The sequence below is a fragment of the Rousettus aegyptiacus genome, unplaced genomic scaffold (assembly GCF_014176215.1).
Source record: "Rousettus aegyptiacus isolate mRouAeg1 unplaced genomic scaffold, mRouAeg1.p scaffold_m13_p_1, whole genome shotgun sequence".
Classification (NCBI taxonomy): Eukaryota; Metazoa; Chordata; class Mammalia; order Chiroptera; family Pteropodidae; genus Rousettus; species Rousettus aegyptiacus.
The window spans coordinates 150,017,580-150,036,393 of NW_023416284.1; the positions used below are offsets into that span (position 1 = coordinate 150,017,580).

The window sequence follows — 18,814 nt, forward strand, 5'->3', positions numbered from 1 at the left end:
ACTCATCCTCACCCTGGGTACCTAAAACCTCCATGATGTTAATTGTATAAATAGATGCATCCTATCTAGACTTTTGGGGACTTAATATATACAAAAAATTGTTACCATAATTGTTCTCTGAAAAGAGCAAGAAACAAACCCCTGGGGGGAGGGGCAGTGGGCCTGAGCATTACTTCAGACTCAGCCACGTCTCTGTATTGCAAGAGACCACACCCCTCCACAGACATAACCACAAAATATTATTTCTTTTGGCCATGTCTCTGACCTTGAAGGATCCTGCCAGCCGCCTTGAAGCTTTGGGTGCTAGACATAATATGGACAGAGTTCAAGAGTTATTTCTATTTTATATATTTTATTTAGCATGGCTATACTAATTTTTTCATTCACTATAGGTTCTACTCTTGAAGTAAATCTAAAATGCTTTACAAAACCACTGCCTTTGATTCAATACGCTATATATATATAGTCCAGTGCACATTCAGAAATATAAATAACAGTAGAATTTATGACAGCATCCACAAATGATGCCATATTGCCTTTCTCTTGGAGATAGGACAAGTTGAGAATCTGGTTTGATCTTTAATATATGTTAAATCATTAGTTTTCTTTTTTCTGAGTATGATGAGGCAGATTTTCCTTGGAAAAGTAGTTTGTGTTCAGCTGGGGAGGTTGATTTTTCTCCATCAGTTTCTCCGTTTAATAATTGAAAACTACTGTTCATTATTTACATAAAAATGTCTTTTTCTGGTCTGCTTTCTATAACCTTTCCCCTCTGAAGAATTTTAAGAATTCCCTGACTTTCCTCTAGGGGATTTTATGCTTGCTTTATCCCAGATGTGAGACATAGACTAGGAATAGGCTGAGGGTTTTTTTGTTTGTTTTTTTTTTTTAGTGTTACAACTTTTGAAAGACGTTCTTTTAACCTGTGAGCAAAGCTGCCACTTAAAAAAAAAAAAAAAAAAAAAAGGGCTTTTAAGAAAGTTAAGAAAAATATGTGAGCTTGGTTTAAATGTCTGATTTACTGAATGACACCAACATCCCATATGCAAAATGAAGAAGTAGACAGAAGTTTCAAATATTAAGGGGAAAATGCACACGTGTTATTTTAGCCTTTTGATTCTGGAATTTTATTTTCTGAATGAAGGCGTGTCAATTTCCAGTTCCAGCAGCCCCGTGTCTGGTCTTTCACTGCATGCTCGATGATGTCAGTCCAGGGAATGCATGGGCCTGGCAGATGTTTACCCTCCTTTTGTCTTCTCGGTCCCTACCTTCTGTTGACACAAAGAGGATAGTTAGCCTTACTCATAATATTTTGTCTGTTTACATTCTTATAGATGTATTGATCTTAATCCCTCGTTCTCGGTGTAGAATGTTAGGAAGCGGGGAGAAGTTAGAGTGATGGAGGCTGTCTTAAGAAAGGCAGGATTTTTTAAAAAATTTTCTGCTAATGTTCATTCAGATTCCCAGACATTTTACCACTAGTCGTTGGTTACTGTAGTTTTCACATTAATATCTAAAAAATACCATAAAACCTAAACTTCTTTGTGTGGTAAAATACAAGAATGCCAAGAAGTGTTTGTCTTGCCTACTTAGATACATATTAGGGTTTCCCCAATTCCAAAGATCTGTTTTCCACAATGAATGCATGTCTTATATATCATGCTTAATTAACTAATTAATTACTTTTAAAGTATTAGGTTTCAATAAGTTTCTTTCTAGTTCAAATTTTGTTGTATTAAAAAAAATCTAAATTGATATGCTTTATTTTTCAGTAGACCTTTTGCTAGTAAGCAAGGTCACTCCTTATCATATGTTTCTACTTTGCCATGTTCCTGTGGCTGACATATCCTCTTCTTTCTTTCTTCTCATAGGATCTTTCAAAGATGGTTTGGCTGCCTTGGAGATTTGGAGATCTGATGTCACGATGAGGACTCACACACGGGGGGCTCCCAGTGTGTTTTTCATATGTTTATTTTGCTTTGTGTCAGCCTACATCACTGACGACAGCCCTGAAGTCATGATTCCCTTCACCAATGCCAACTATGACAGCCACCCAATGCTGTACTTCTCCAGGGCTGAGGTGACAGAACTCCAGCTCAGGGCTGCGAGCTCACATGAGCACATTGCCGCCCGGCTGACCGAGGCTGTGCACACCATGCTGTCCAGCCCCTTGGAGTACCTCCCTCCCTGGGATCCCAAAGACTACAGCGCCCGCTGGAATGAAATTTATGGCAACAATTTGGGTGCCTTGGCAATGTTCTGTGTGCTGTATCCTGAGAACATCGAAGCCCGAGACATGGCCAAAGATTACATGGAGAGGATGGCAGCTCAGCCTAGTTGGTAGATTTTTGTCTTTTTCTTCTTACTGTATTAACTCTGCAATTTAAGGACACATATATTCAGATGAACTGTCAGAGGCCAGATTTTCGCATACTTGTTTATCTTTGTATGTGTGTGTGTGTGTGTGAGAGAGAGAGAAAGAGAGAGAGAGAGAGAGAGAGAGAGAGAGAGAGAGAGAGAGAGAGAGAGGGGAGAGAGAGAGAGAGAGAGAGGAGAGAGAGAGAGAGAGAGAGAGAATGAGAGAGAGAGAGAGAGAGTGTGTGTGAAAGGGAGGGGTTACTTGTTATTTCTGTTGCCAGTAGCTTATGAATGGTTCATAGTTTGAAAAGATCTAGTAACTCCCATGTTTAAAGTTAGAAAGAAAATATTTAGATGTAACTTAACCAAAGGAAAAATAATTTGTGAATTGAGTAAATAGTACCATTTTGGTTGTTGAGAATTCCTTCCACCTTGTTTAACAAATATATATGACCATCTTCTGGCCTTAGGTTCCGGTCAGCCTTCATGTGGTTAAAACCTTTTGTCTAGGAGCTAAGAGTAAATGTGATGGGATTAACTTGCAGTATATAAACAAGATCTTATTCAATGACCAGCAAATTGTCTAAACCTATAGGAAAACTAGTGTAGTTTAATCATATGAGGAATTCTTATTATGTAATAATTTACTTTCAGGAGTTCAAGAAGAGAACAAACTTCCTGTCTCTTTTTGAAGAGTTTAACTTTATTTTATTTGTTTATAATTAATGTGTCTGCCTGTGTTTCCAAAAATATATAGATGAATTGATTAAGTTAGAGATTTAGTGGGTATTCTTACTTAAACTTTGTTTTAATACATATATTCGTGGTTCAGTTGCACTAAAAAATTACAAACTATATAAAATACCCTTTTAAAATTACATAAGCTGCTACTTTCCATAGGACTGGAGAGAGCTCATTTTTAAATGCTTAGAAAAATCAGCGAATTAATTTAATGCTGTGATTAATTACACTTTACATATAGGGATGAAGAATGATAGTTAGCAAGCTTCCTAAATTCTACCAATATGGTAAAGAAATTTAATTCTTTCTAAATTTCTACCAATATGGTAAAGGCTGTTGTTTGCTTACAGAGTGTGAAGGATTTTCTAGAATTTCTCAATGAAAACGATTATGGAAGAGTTGGCATTAAATTCATATCAGAGCTGACTTTATGGCTGATTAGTTAGGTATTTAAAGCCATTTTGAAGCTTACAATATTTTAGGTTGAAAAGAACCTTTTTATTTTGTTTCATAGCTGAACTGTATATATAATAGTTTCTGACTTTGATGCTAATTAACTGATCTTATTCTATTCTTGACAATACAAGATGTATGAAAGAAAATACCTTCTTTTAAGGGTACTTTTTCTTTTAAAGTCCTTTTTTTCATTTTAAGATACATAGCGAAATTTGACAGATACTGATAAAAATGTTCCAGGGAGAGACAGTTACAGTAAAAAGCCATCTATTTGAGTTTATAAAAGAGTAGCTGACTGTGAAGTACTATTTTTAATGGAGGTTTTTTGTTTGTTTGTTTGTTTGTTTGTTTTAGCACAAATATGATAACATTAAGATACTTGCACAAGACTAGCACAGTTTTATTACTATGATATAAAACATTCAGGCATATAAATATCAACTGAATGAATGCTATTAGAAAGGATTAATAAAAGGAGAATAAATAACTTCAAATAAAAATGGTAATTTTCACTTAGTTTCTGCAGGTTTAGATTTACTGGTTATTGTGAATGCGTAGAAATTTACTAGTGGACTAGTACTTTATTCACGACAGTATTGATAAAAATAGATATAACGGTATGCCATTCTTCAATAATCCAAAAGCCAGTCTCTGACTTAGTAGAGCTAAATGGTTAACTTCTTTCACTTGACTTCCTAGAAGCTGAAGTTCCAAAATTGAGAATTTACCTTTATATCTAGTTTCTAGTTCCAGAAGTGATCCTGATACAAAAATTTGAGCTACTGGAAACTTTCATCTTGGCAAGTACTATTACTAGGCTGTGCTTTTTAATGATTTTATGGAAATTTTAACTTTCTAAAAGCTACCACACCTAATCCCTAGACTCTTAAATTTTCATTTAAGTTTGTAGTTGAGCATAATCATTTTTTGACAACTTAGAACGCTGTTAAATGCTTTTATAGTTCACCTATCTCTGTTTAAATGAACTAAATCATGTCCCCACTATGCACAAAGAAGATGATTGTGGGTGTTGTCATGGTCTTGGGATAGTTAAACAATATTTGGTTTCAGAGAAAAAAATAAAAAAGCTAGCTCTTATTTATAAAAAGGCCGATAATTAATCAATAATTAATACTTTGGAATTTAAAAAGAGCTTCCCACAATGGTCCCATCAGACTCAATACATTTGCAGTTTCCTAGAAGAACATGTCTACTCTTTTGAAAACCAATGACTTAAATTGTGTTCATTGACTCATTCAATCGACAAACATTTATTGAGCATCTGTTGTATGTCACACACTGTCCTAGGTGATGGAGATTCAAAAATGAAGATGTAGCCCAATGATTTTTTATAATTTGTGCCTAGGGTAAGGGACACAAACATTGGGTATTTGAAACCTAAGCTAGGGCTGTATCATCTTCTCAGAAATGAGTATAAGTAAGGATCACTTCATAAGGGGTTTTATTCGTTTTTGTTCATGACTTACTTGAAGGTTTGTGTCACGCTTCACTCTAGTACAGCAGAGAAGTGCCAGCTCTAGAGTCGCTGTGCCTGGATTTGAATTCCAGCTCCCCACTCTTCAACTGTGTAACTTTGGACGAATTTACTTAATTTGTCTGAACTTTCGCATCCCAATGTATAAAGTGATAATAACAGCAGTGTTCACCTCATAGCATTGTTAGGATTAAAGGCAATAATGAAAACGACTTAGCACAGTTTCTGTCACATAGCAAGCCTTCAATAAATAAGAATAATGACAATAATAATAATTATTGTTACTGTTATTTACTTAGCACTTAGACCCTATTTGCTTTATAATTTGTTGTATGTAGGCTCTAAGGAAATAGTATCTGTTTGATATATATTTGGAGATTTTACTCATTTTTGTTCAAATTGCTCCCAAAACTAGAACATCTGTTTAATTCATAAAATTTTCCTTTTGGATTTGTTCCATTAAAACCTTCAGTGATGCTCCCCCTGGGCCCTTTTATTGTGCTTCTGAGAATCTGATCGTAACACCAATAAAGAAGGCTTAGGGGAAGTAACAGTGATGTGTCTTTTGTCTGGTATTAGAGAGAAGTATATCTGCGATATACACAAATACAGATTTATTAATGTGGTTCATTTGAGTATTTTGTAAATAAAGAGCTGAAAGTTCACACCTATAGATTCCCTTACTTAAGAATCTTGAGCCATTGTAAAGGAAAAGTTAAATGAAAAATATATAATTGTACTAATCTTGTCATGTGTCCATCTGATATGATGTACTACAAAGTTGAGAGGAAATCTCTCAAATAGATTGATAATTATGATGGTTTTTGGCATCATGAAAGATGAGACATGTCTATGTGTGAAGAATCTGTCTCTGTAGAGAGGCCCACATCCTGTCTCAGAAGCTCTCTCTCCTTTGTTCTTCTTTCTACAAATGTTCATACATTCTTCATAACAATAAAAGTAGCAGAGTAATTTAAGCTTGTTCTTAACTTAGGTCTAAAAAATAATTTTTAAAAGGTATTATTTTAACCTCATGTATAAAATGTTTAGCATAACAAATAATGTCTTTGACATTTGAATTAGCCCTTTTCCCTATAGATTTCATCTTCCAAATAAGAGCTAAGATTTGGGTTGCAGTTGGCTCTGTGCTATGTAAAAGCTTGATTAGAATTTAATATGCAGCAACTTTAAGAATGCTTAATGAGCTGAAATCATAAATCTAGGGCTGGTAAGCATAGAAAATGCATTTTCTGCACTTAAAGTAAATTTGTTTTTTATATACTATCACCTAGTCACTAGAACAAGTTCTGTGTGTGCCAGTTGGCACATGGGGGCATTCTCATTTATAAATGGTGGCTTTGTATATTCAATTCTTACATAGCTAAGAAAAAGAGCACAATCGGACCTTCAGATAATTAAAAACCTTCGTCAGTTTTTTTTCCCTATGATGAGCTTAAACTTTTAAGGTAGCAAAATAATAAAAAGCAGTTCTTAGTAGAGATTTAAAAGGGATTTCCATAAAGTCGATTTCTAGGATGAGTTTTCAGAGTCAGCACATATTACTCACTTTCCTGAAATTTTTGTAACATAGGATGAGTTGCGTGATACAGTTCTTTTTACACCAGGCTAGACTAAGGACAAGATCATGTCTGTTTTGCTCGTGTCTATCCCCCACGCCATGTATATTTCTGTCGAGTAAATGAATACTGTAGTATCCTTGGATGGAGGCTCTCCGAGGTAAAGTTTCCTAAAACCAGGGTGGAAGTGGAGGGGACGAGCTTATGGTTTAGCCCCAGGCCAGTTTTTATTTTCTTGTCTAGCTTATGCCTTCAGTAGAATTTCGCACGAGTAGAAAAAGGAAATGAGTGCATATCTATCTGGCAGCCTGGGGTACACTGTGTGTCTCAGCCTAGTTCCTGGTAGATGAGTTGTAGTGATCTCGACATTACACTCTTCGGCAAGTTCTTACAGTGATCTTCTACAGCTAAAAACAAACAAAACAAACAAAACTCACTCAAATGATTATTGGAAAACACTGCAGATCCTGACTCACTTAAGAAAGGTAGAGTTAAGTTGACCACATTTTAGTTAATAATATGAAGAGATGAATACATTTTGAAAAAGATTTAAGATAGGGTTATAACGAAGGATTTGTTGTTCAAGCTCTAATTGGTAGTGTATAGTTATCCCATGTGCATTTCCAAGCAGCAGGCTTTTGGTATTGAAATCCCTGGGCAACAGATCTAGCATAGTGGTCTTTGGAGGCAAGAGGTGCACTTCATCTTGACCCTGCCATTTGATTAGCAAGGCGTCCTGTAGCAAGTCCTTAACTTCTGTAAACCTCAGTTTCTTCATCTATAAAATGTGGGTGGTTCTTTCCATGTAAGGTTATTCCAAAGATTAAACAAGATAACATATGTAAAGCTCTTAGCATTACGTGCCTGGCACATAATTTTACTAAAAAGTTCACTGTTATTACACAGCAATACGTATGAACATGCAGCTTTATTCTTACTAAATTTCTTGATACACAGTACTCCATTTTACCTACTCCGTCATTCTGGAGTTATATTTTTGAGAAGTATTCATTGTGAATCATTCTTTCCCCCTTTCTTTATGGTATTTTTGCTTACTTATCGTCAGAAAATAAATCAGAGAGGAAAGAAATTACTTCACTCTTGCACTGGAGCCAGTGAGCTACAGGAAATCAGAGCTGGTGAAGGAAACAAAGAAAGTTGAACTTTCAGACAGAGAAGTAATTATATTTTTATTCTCAACAGACAGAATATTAAATCCTTACCTGTGAATTCCAAACTTCTGGAGAGTGACACCTGAGGATGTATTTGCAAAATATAATAAAAAAAATATAGTAAAAAAAGAAAAAGAGGAAGAAAGCAAAGCCTCTGGCATATTGAAATGAACCTATCAATTTCATTCTTGCACATTCCAAAATGAAGAGCGTGCCTGTCTTTCTCAGCATGGTCTGTAGAGCTCTAAACGCAGTTCCCTATAGCTCTTTTGCAGGCTTTTTACTTTTCTGAATTGCGCATTAAGGCTGGGAATCAAAGCAGGGGAGGATGTAGCTGGGCCCCAAAGTGTGGAGCTACCGCTCTGTGAGTGAAAAGATCATAGTTTCCTCTCGTAACCTACAGTGGCAGAGACTAGGAGGCTTATTCCAGAATGCACCTGGAATCCATTGACTTCAGGGAAACAAATCTAGTGGGCTCTTGGAAACGAATGCTGGGCTCTCAGAAAACCTAGCACCCCAGCTTATTCCTATTTGTATTTTTCTTTCCTTTTGGCCTTTCCCCCTCCCTCTCTTTCTTCCTCTCTTTTTCTCTGTTCCTTTCATTCTGTGATCTAAAGAAAATTATCCCCTTTTTCCCTGTTTCAGATCCTTTGGAATGGAAAGCTAAAACTGATGACGACAAAGCTTTTTATGATGACCAGATTCTTTAAAATTTACAGAAACACGTGTTTTAGGAATCTAGCCATTGGGGATTCCCTTCTCGAATGCCATTTAATAAGCAGGTTGCTGGCCGGCATGATTCCAAATGAAGACATGGGGCAACGATCGAGGTCAGGTGACCTGTGGCAGAGTTGCTAAGGGAGAGGTTAAGTCAGCTGTGCGGGTTAGCTGAGCACTCAGAGTGTGATCGTTCAGTACATATTAAGCAAACTGCTTCATCCTTTTCCAATGCAAGTCAGGATAAAGTTTTAATAATCTTTCTAACAACAAATTGAAGGTATTTTACAAAAGCTGTAATAATACGCAATTGAAAAGAAATCCAAAGTTAATTTTCTTTGTGGGATCTGTTTGTTGTTTGACTCTAAGATTCAGTATCGGTAGGATCTTCAACTCATCTCCATGAGTGACTCACTCTCTCCTACTTCCTGCCCTTTTGGGGTCATTTGTTGCCTTTTAAGTCGCAACAGGAGCTTTCAGAGTTGCCTGAGGGAGCTGTGCTTAAGGCCAGAGGACTCCTCCTCCCCCTTTTGGTGAGGTTCTAAGGCAGTGCCCTTCACCCGTATATACAGACATGAATGTATAAAGTTCCACATGGTCTTTACAGTTTGGCTCTTAAATTTTTCTAATATTAAAATCTTGCCAAGCATGATGTTTAAATTTTGTGCATTTCTTGCCCCACCTCTTGAGGGAAAATGTTAGCTAGCAAGTGCTGCATATATATCTGTATTCTATTTCAATAATGTTTCATAATCATTTTTTGAAAGTTGGCTCTACCTATGAAGTAAAATAATTATTCGGTTTTAATACCACTTGAGAATAGGGTCTTACATACATTAAGTTCTCACTAATGCTGGATAGACATTTATAACTGCTAGAGAGTAATAGTGATGTGAGTATGCCCACGGAGTCTAATAAAGCCAGGTAGTTCATTTAACTTTCATTATCTTCAGAATGGTTTTTACTTCATCTCCTTCTGGCATATCCAATAAGGGAACATGTTTTAGCCATGCTTATGACTCTTATCCATCTTTCCTTTCTTTCCCAGTGTCAACATGCTGGCATAGGACAGCAGGAGGAGACACAGTCAAGAGCCAGATCATTGCTTATCCCACATAAGTCAGTGAATCACCATCTCGTGGAGTATGCCAAAGAACCTGCCCTTTTAACGAAGTCCCTCGTGTGATTCTGAGGCACACTGAGATTTCAATAGTAAAGAAGGGAGGTGTGCACAATGGTGCTTGGTTTTTGTCTTGGCGGAATGGCTGACGGTGATGCCACAGATGAGACAGAGAATAGAGGAGAGAGTAGGTTTGTGGGAAAGGAAAGATAGCTCACTTTTTAAACGTTCTTTTCATGTCACCGTCTGTCTGCTTTATTCTCCCTTCTTTCTCCTCCCCGTTATTCTATTCTTTACGCTTGCTACTTGGTGAATGCACTTGCTGTTTACGTCATTATTGAATGTGGATGAACTCTTCGGAAAGAATTAACTTTAGGCGGTAAAAAAGGATTAGCCTGTCATCACCATCACCATGAAACATGCCCACATTCAGAAGTTACAGATTTTTAGGAGCTTTTTTCCCTAGAATTTTGTAATTTTAGTAGTCTAGGCTTTTCATTGGCAGACACTGACGTACATCTCTCTGGTGGTCTACTTGGAACACGTGCACTGGCATTTTCTTTTGTTTCAATTAAAAAAAATTTTTAATTACAGTTTCTGTATTTTATTAGTTTCAGGTATACAGCATAGTGGTTAGACATTTATGTGATTTAGAAAGTGACCCCTGATAAGTCTAGTACCCACCTGACAACATACATTGCCATTATAATATTTTGACTATTCTCTATGCTGTACTTTACATCTCTGTGACTGTTTTATAACTGCCAATTTGTACTTCTTAATCCCTTTACCTTTTTCACCCAGTCTCCCCTTCTCACCTGGCAGCCATCTCTGTATCTGTGAGTTTGTTTGTTTTGTTTAGATTCCACATATAAATGGAATTATATGGTATTTATCTTTCTGCAACTTATTTCACTTAGCATAATACCCTCTAGGTCCATCCGTGTTGTTGCAAATGGTAAGATTTCATTCTTTTTTACGGCAGAGGCATTTTCAGCTCTGCCCTGAGTCTAGTGGCAGGATGTTTACAGACCAGCCCTGAGCTGGCCTGTCTGCCTACCTGCATCCCAGATTTTTCCATCTCTTCTTCTTTTCCCTCTAACCCTGCCTCGACTTCAGCATCCAGTTTAACTTTTCCTTCTTCCATAATGTTTTCTCTACGTCTTACACCTCTCAATTCCTATAGGCATTTTTCATGTGACTCGTTGGTTTGCAATAATAACTGAGTTACTTATCTGGTTCTTTGGTCAGGACTATGTCTTTGAGATGCAGCCCCAAAGAAACTTATTTCTAGAAACCACCTGGAGTCCTACTCATACCTTGGCCAACGTCATTCAGATATTCCAAGCAACCCATGCGAAACTCTTATAGGCTGTTTCACCTGCACTATAATTCTTGGTTTATTCATTTGCCTTTCCCACTGGCTTCTTGAGTTTATTTGTTTGGCTCCCTCACCCACATAAGCTTATTGAGGGTGGCACCATCATCATGTTTTCCTGTTGAGTCTTGAGAGCCAACTATGTCATACCTGCCACACAGACACTAATCAGTTATATTGAACAAATGGATCAATGATCTAATTTTCATTGAAAGTCTAAGCTTAACAAGAGCAGAAGGTCCTGCCTTTATATACAGCTTTGAATCTGATTTAGCACCTTGTGCCCTGTGGGTGCTCATATTTGTCTGGCCTCACTTTTATTCTGAATACCTTCCTGCTGTCAGCCTGTAATCAGAGGCATTATACCTTTGGCCCACTTGGAGGCCAGTAGGAGGTACGTCAGGATTTGACATCTTGGTGCCTGGTTGACCAGAAACTCGGATTACCTGCTCTTTGAAGTGCTCCTCCTGCACCTGGTGTTCTCTCCTCCCTAATCCCTTAAGCATCGGCATCCAGCATCTAAACATGTCTATAATATTCATGAATGTTTCCTTTCGGATAACCTCAATAAAATTTTGGGTTTTTTACCTTAAAGCCACCTGCCTTCATTCTTTGAAATGGATGGTAGTGACATTAGGTGATGTGAGGTAACATTTTATTGAAATTAAGGGCGAGGACTGTGGAGCGAGACCACCTATATCCTAATCCCGTTTATGACCTGTGTGATTTAGAGCATGTTACCTGCCTTCTCTATGGCTCAGTTTTGTCACCTGTAAATTGGTGATAAATATAATACCTCATAGCATTGTTAAGAGGATTAAATGAGTTAATGAAAGCAGAACTTGTAATAATATGTTGGCTTTAGCTATTACTTTTTAAAAATATTTTCTGTTACAAACTGATGCCAACAAAGGCAATTTTCACTTAATAAATATATGCACACATTGATTTTATGTAAGTTTATTGTGTGTTTATTCTGTTCTAGGCATTGTGCTAGTTATTGGAGATACAAAAATTTGAGAACAAGTTATACCCATCTTGCCTTAAGTTGTTGATCTCTGGAAGATATAAACTAATAGACAATATCAATGCAGACTGCCTGTTGTGATAGGGAAAGTACAGTTTGTAATGGGAAGACTTCACTCAACACTGGAGCATCGAGGAAGGCTTTCCTAATGGGGCCTGAAAGACAAATAGGAATTAGCCAAGTGAAGGGAGAAGAGAGCAAGTTTGATTGTTCCACATAGGAGTGACTGATAGAGACCGTGACATAAAGCAGAGTGCTTTTTAGGAACTGAAAATTTAATATAGTCAGCATGCTTTGAGGCTTTGAGTAGAAAAGCAGATGTTGTAAAGCCTTGTCCACCATGTGAAACAGCTTGAACTTTTCCTTACAACAAGCACTATGAGGCCATTGAAGGGTTTTAACAGATTTGTGTGTAGTTTTTTTTTTTTTAACCTTTTCATTGCAAAATAAAATAGAACACTATACAGACAAATGCGTAGCTTACTAAAGCAACTAAAGCAAGTGTCCTGGTAACCACAGCTCAGATCAGAAAACAGAACTTTGCCAGCCACCCAGAGAAGCTCTGTCGTGGGCCCCACCCCAATCACAGCTCCCTCCATCCTCACAGAGATGACCTTGACTTCTACAGTCATCACATCCCTGGGTTTCTTTGTAGTTCATTCAAGTGTGCATCACTAGGCACAGATTTAATCTTTTTGCTCATTTTTAAAAATGTCTTTTACAAGTCTTTTTCTCTGTTGGCTGGTGCAATTCAGTGGTGAGCTGATAGTAAACCACAGCTTAGGAAACAGGGTTGTTCTTCGCACGGATAACTGTGCCGAGGGCATGGGAACATCTAGGGGGAAAAAAAAGGAGGAAAAAGGGGGGAAAAAAGTCTTTTTTATATGCAATTGCCCCTCCATTCCTTTATTTTTGTTACAATATATCTATGGAAGAACCTGGGGCCTTCGACCTGCACAACTTTCCACTGTATGCTGGAGGCGTAGCTCTGTGAGTTCCTCCACTCTTGCTATTTCCTGCAAACTGACCACTGGATGCTGAGGCTTGATCCAGTTCAGTGTTGATCACTTTGACATAGGTGGTGGCTGTGGTCTCATCAGGAGACTTAAAATGGCTGCTGGTTTCTCCATGTGACAGATTTGTGTTTTACGAGGGAAGAATCTCTGACCACATGTCAAGAGTAGATTGCAGAGGTCAAACCGGGAAGACAAGTTAGTCCTTTTGTGTTAATCTAGATGAGAGCCTGGAATAGGGGCTCTGAGAATGGAAAGAATTGCTAATTTCCAGAAAGGTTTCAGAATTAGCATGTATAAGACTTGACAGTTGTGTTTGAGGACAAAGAGGATGAAGAAGTATTTTCCTGGGATGCTAAGAAGATGGTGGGGCCTTTCAGTGAGATTGTAAAACTTGGAGCTGCTGGGGAATGATAATAAAGCATTTGGTTTAGGATACACTGAGTTTGAAGTGCCTGTAGACCTAAGAAGATGTCAAGTTCACATCTCTCAAGCATTATTTTTAGCTACTTTCTGTTTGCCAGCAGTGTATTGTGACTTAATAAAGTGTTGTCACCAGAAAAAAAAAATATTTTATTCAATATAAAATATGCTGTCAAGTACAACATACGTAGTTTCTGTCAGTGATTTAAAAAAAATGTAAAAGGAAAGTTCACAGAAGGTTAAATTTAATTAACCTGGGCCTACCACAATAAATAAATAAATGAATAAACAGTCAGAAAAATGAAAACGCAGCATGCTAACAGTATTCCAGCCGCATGGGTGTCTTCACATCACTTTCTGGAGCTGAAACCAAAATGAAACATTGCGCAGGCAGTGTTCCAAGAGGGAGGCATCAGCTTGAGTGAATTGGGCTGTTTCTTCTGAAATTATAAAAAGAAATAGGAAAAAGATTATTGATGAAGCGCGGATAGCGACTTGGCTTGTAACAATTTAGTGAGCAAATTTTAGTTCATTTCTGTGATTCATTTACAATGAATTCACTATGATAAAAAAAAAAAAAAACAGGGAAGGAAGACGTGAGAATAAATCCACACATACTGCTAAAACTTTTTAATATCTTCCCGCCCTAAACTTTTGACCATCATTTTGAAAAATCACATGGAGTTTACTGTTTTCCCTTCTTTGGAGAACCTGTTGACTTGGGAAAGATTTTAAGTATTCCTGAAGCCAGTTTGACTCTTTTGCTCTGTCCTGTCATTTGGTCAGAGATGGAGAGAATGTGACTACATTCAGCCTTCGGGGTGCAGTCAGCTTTTATTTTCAATATGACAGATAACTTTAGATCTAAAATTCTGGGAAGTGTTTAATGTCCATGGCACGTTGAAGATGGCTCACAAGTTTGACTTAGAATTTGATTTAAATTTATTTTACTCATTAATTCTGTTTTGTGGCAACACAATGAGGTAGTGCATCTTCAAATTTTTCATGATTCACAAAGAAAAATCCTAAATTGACTTTTTCCATTTCCTTGCCAAATTATTTTCTAAGAACTACTTGAAACTGTGTCCCCGGGGCATGAAATAAAATAAACAATATTAGCATAGGGTATACCCTTTAATAAACAACATTGGTATTGTTTTGGTATCCACCAAAGTAAACAATATTGGTATTGGTATTGGTATAATACCTAATGTTCATAGACATGGTTTCATTATCTCTCTGGAATGTAAATGGCTTTAAAGCCAAACAGAATTGTTTTAAGGGATGAGAGATGTTTTATTGTTTTCCTGCACGGTGATAAATATTTTGTTCCCGAATCGACTGCTGGGGCCCGTTTGGTGCTTCACATCTGCCCCTGCCATGCAGCACTGCCTGCCCTCTGCTTTGAACAATCTGGACTTCTCTGGTGTCCTGGGTTCCTTCCTAATGATCTCACAATGGGATATTCCCTCAGTGCTGGCTTCCGGACCCGCCGCTGGGAAGTGCTCTGGGGAGCGCAGGACTCAACCAGTCAGTGAACCTGGGCCGGGGATCTCTGCCCGCAGGATGCACCTGAGGGGCTGCTTGGTTGGAGTCACCTTTTTCCTTTAAGCCAGTGGTTTTCAAACCTTTTGTGACTGTGACGTGTCACAGTAAGAACAGAGTTGGTGTCATGGCCCAATGTACACATAACTTTAACTCTATGTATGTCAATATATAAGTAAAAGTTGCACAAATTAGCTCTTGCATTTATGTTATGCTTTCTGGTCTACTGTTTTCTATTTCATTCCATTAAATTCCACTAAAAATATGGTGCTCATAACCTATGATATGCATTCCACAACCTATTAATAGCTTGTGATTTTATAATTTGAAAACTCTGCCTAACCTTCTGACGAACACGTGATACCTTTTCAGAGAATTCCTTCTCAGTATCCCTATTGAATATCTCCAGAGAGGGGACTGCTTCATGCGTCGAGGTCAGCTTTTTATTTCATATTTCTAGTATTCAGAGTACTTGTTCCTAAAATATATTACGAAGCATCTTTTTTCATTAGGAAATAGTGCAAGTCTGTGATTGAAGATTATGTTTCAGGTTTCCAGGGCTCCATGGAATATTATTTCTTATTGGTACCCAGAAGAAAATCAGCTACACAGTTCATTCACTGTTTTAAAAAGGCAACTTCAGCAAAACCTTTAAAAAGCATATTATAAGAGGAAAATTTTGATAAAGCATTAGAAAGTGGGCATCTTGAGTAAATACCAATCTTACTGAGGAGAGCATAAGAAAAAGTAAAATACTATATCATGTACCTTAGCACCTTAAGATCTGCCTCATTTTGGTTTTGATATTTTTCTACCTTTAGAGTGACTAGATTTAGCAATTTGAGCACAGCTTTGCCATCGTTAAAGTCTCTCCCTTTTTAAACTTTATATCACATGTAATTGTCATTTTTCATGTTGTGTTGTCAGAATATTAGAGGATTACTCTTTAAAATAAATGGGAGTATTCAGGCAGGAACACAGTGGGAGCAAGACGGCAGTGATGGCAGGTGACGTTTAAGGTTCATGTATTCATCGCCAGTGTCGCGATAACCAACCACCACAGACTGGGTGGCTTAAAACAAACAAATCGATTCTTTCACAGTCCTGGAAACTAGAAGTCTGAAATCAAGGTGTCAGCGGGATTGATTCTTTCTGGAGGCTGCAAAGAGGAACTGTCCCATGCCGCTATCCTAGCTTTGGTGGTCGTAGCAACCCCTGGTGTTCCGTGGCTTGTGGGTACCATCACTCATCTGTCTCCCACATAAGCCCTCTACCACCAACACATGCATTCTCTTCTTCCCCCCCCCATCCTCTTAACATAGAAATATCATAATTTTAAATCTCATGTCTTCTTCTTTTGACATGTATCTTAATTTGGGTGGACAAATTCTCCACTGGTTTCCACAGTCAGTATTCAAGAGAAGTAAATTTTGCAACCTTGGATGCCTACATGTGTTTATTCTACCCTGGTGCTTAAATGATAGCTTGTCTGGATGTGGAAATGTACTCTGAAAATTGCCTCTTGAGTTTTGGAGGCATCGTTGCGTTGTCTTCTAGCTTCTGATGTGCTATTGAAATGTCTGATCCCACTGCGATTCTTGATTTTTCTCCCTGTAGCTTTTAGAGTCTTTTCTGTGGCACCAGTGTTATGAAATTGTGAGATTATGTGCCTTGGTTTGGGATGGGTCTGTTTTCATTTATGTCCTATGCACTTGATGGACTATTTCAGTCTTGAAACTCATGCTCTGTAGTTCTGCGAAATTTTCTTGACATATTTGATTTCTTCGCCTTTGTTTTTCTTTGTTTTCTTTTTTGTCCCCTTCTTTTTCAGATATTTATCTTCTTGACCAATCCTCTAATTTTTTCCCCTGTTTTCTTTGGTTCATTTACCCACTCTCTTGATATTTCTTCAACTTTCCTTCAGCCCTCCTATTGAACTTGTCTTTCAGCTATTTCATTTTTCATTTTCAAGAGCTCTTTTTTGTTTTGAAATTTTTTTCTACCTGCATGGTTTAGTTTGATCATTTAGTTAATTTGCTGCATTTATCATTTTGTTTATTTGGACAGCTTTTTTTCTATTATGGGATTTCCTTAAATTTCTGGTAGTCATTGATTGCTTACTCATATATAAGAATGGGGTTTATATATTAGTTTTCTATTGTTGCTATAACAAATTACCACAAACTTAGCGACTTAGCAGACTTATTTTACATTTCCGTACATTAGAAGTCCAATGTGGGTTTTACTAGACTAAAATTAGGCTGTTAGTAGGACTGCCTTCCTTTCTGGAAGCTCCAGAGGAGAGTTTGTTTTCTTGACCTTTTTGAGCTTCTACAGGCCATATAAATTCCTTTGCTCTTGTCTCCTTCTATCTTTAAGGCCAGCAACATTACGTCTCTCTCATTTTTCCACTGTAGTTACATTTCCCTCTAATCACAGCCATGAAATAAGATTGAGTTCACCCAGATAATTTAAGATAATCCCATACCACAAGGCCCTTAATTTAATCACATCCTTAAAGTCCTTTTGCCAAGAAAAGTTATATATTTATAGATTCTAGGAATTAGGATGTGGATATATTTGAGGGGACTGTTATTTGCCTACCATGACTTCTAAACAGCTGATTGTTCACTCTGTGTTTTGGGGGGCAGTATGCAGGGGTCCAGTACACTATAAGATTGATAACAATTTGGCTAAACCTTTTCCTTGGGAAACCCTTGATATCAGAATAGAGTACTTACCTTTAATGTATCATGTTATGTTTGAAATAGATAGCATGTTTTTAACGTTTCATGTTATAACATTTATTGAATTTCGGAAAACAAATAAACAAGTAAAAATACACACAATTACTATAACATTTATAAATTATCATTTTTTCTGAAATTTTTAATTTGAAAAATGTCAGAGATACATAGAAGTTAAAGATTATGTAGTTAATTTCTACTTACATATTCAATTCCTATTCAACCATTATTTGTATCTTCAGAGAACCAATTTTGCCTTTGTTGATTTTCTCTTATTATTCATCTGTTTCATATCTCATATATTTATCTTATCTGTATTATTTGTTTTTTACTATTATCATTGGATTTAATTTGCTCTTTTTTAGCTCCTTAAGGTGGAAGCTTAGATCATTAATTTTATACCTTTTTGTTTTCTAATATAAAACTTAAAGTGCCATAAAATTTCCTCTAAGGACTGCATTAGCTGTATCCCCACAAATTCAGACATATTGTATTTCCATTATCATTTGCAATAATTTATCTTTTTGCTTATGATTTTTTCTTTGACCCATGAGGTATATAGAAATGTGTTGTTTTTGTATAACTATATATATTTGAAAGCTCTTAAGCTCATGGTAGTGGTTATAAGTTTTCCAAAGTTCTTTTTTCTTGAAAGCTCAAATTTTATCATTGGCAACCAAGACTTTCCATTTTCCTTGAACTGTCAGGTTTCCTTGTTCATTTTCAAGAAAACTTCCACTTAAATGCCCAAGTCTAAATAACTATAATTTGTCGGTTGGTCCTTTTACTCATGTAAAAATGATGTTTCATGAAAAAAAGCAGCCAGCTCAGTTCTCCACTCAATGCACAAATTCTTTTTCTCGTGATTGTTTTTGCACTTTGGTATTCATTATGCTTTTTTACATATTTCCCATGTCATCACACAGAATATTGAATAGACATATATACAAAAGATTGAGATTTTATAAAATTAATCATTTTTACTGCTTTATAAAGGATATTATTAAGTGAAACTGGCTTTTTAAATGTAACTTAGAGTGAATGA

At 36.8% G+C, this 18,814-nt stretch overlaps 1 protein-coding gene across 4 annotated transcripts in view; it reads left to right on the forward strand.

The window, feature by feature from the left end:
• DSE (dermatan sulfate epimerase) overlaps positions 1-18,814 on the forward strand; it is a 56,254-nt gene that overhangs the window by 22,962 nt on the left and 14,478 nt on the right. For 3 of the 4 annotated variants that reach the window (XM_036221130.1, XM_016163642.2, XM_036221138.1), the window contains exon 2: positions 1,872-2,340. In XM_036221130.1, coding sequence (XP_036077023.1) covers positions 1,872-2,340 — 469 coding nt within the window. Of the gene's footprint in view, positions 1-1,871; positions 2,341-18,814 lie in introns of those variants that run through there. The other variant, XM_016163643.2, reaches the window with a different exon arrangement.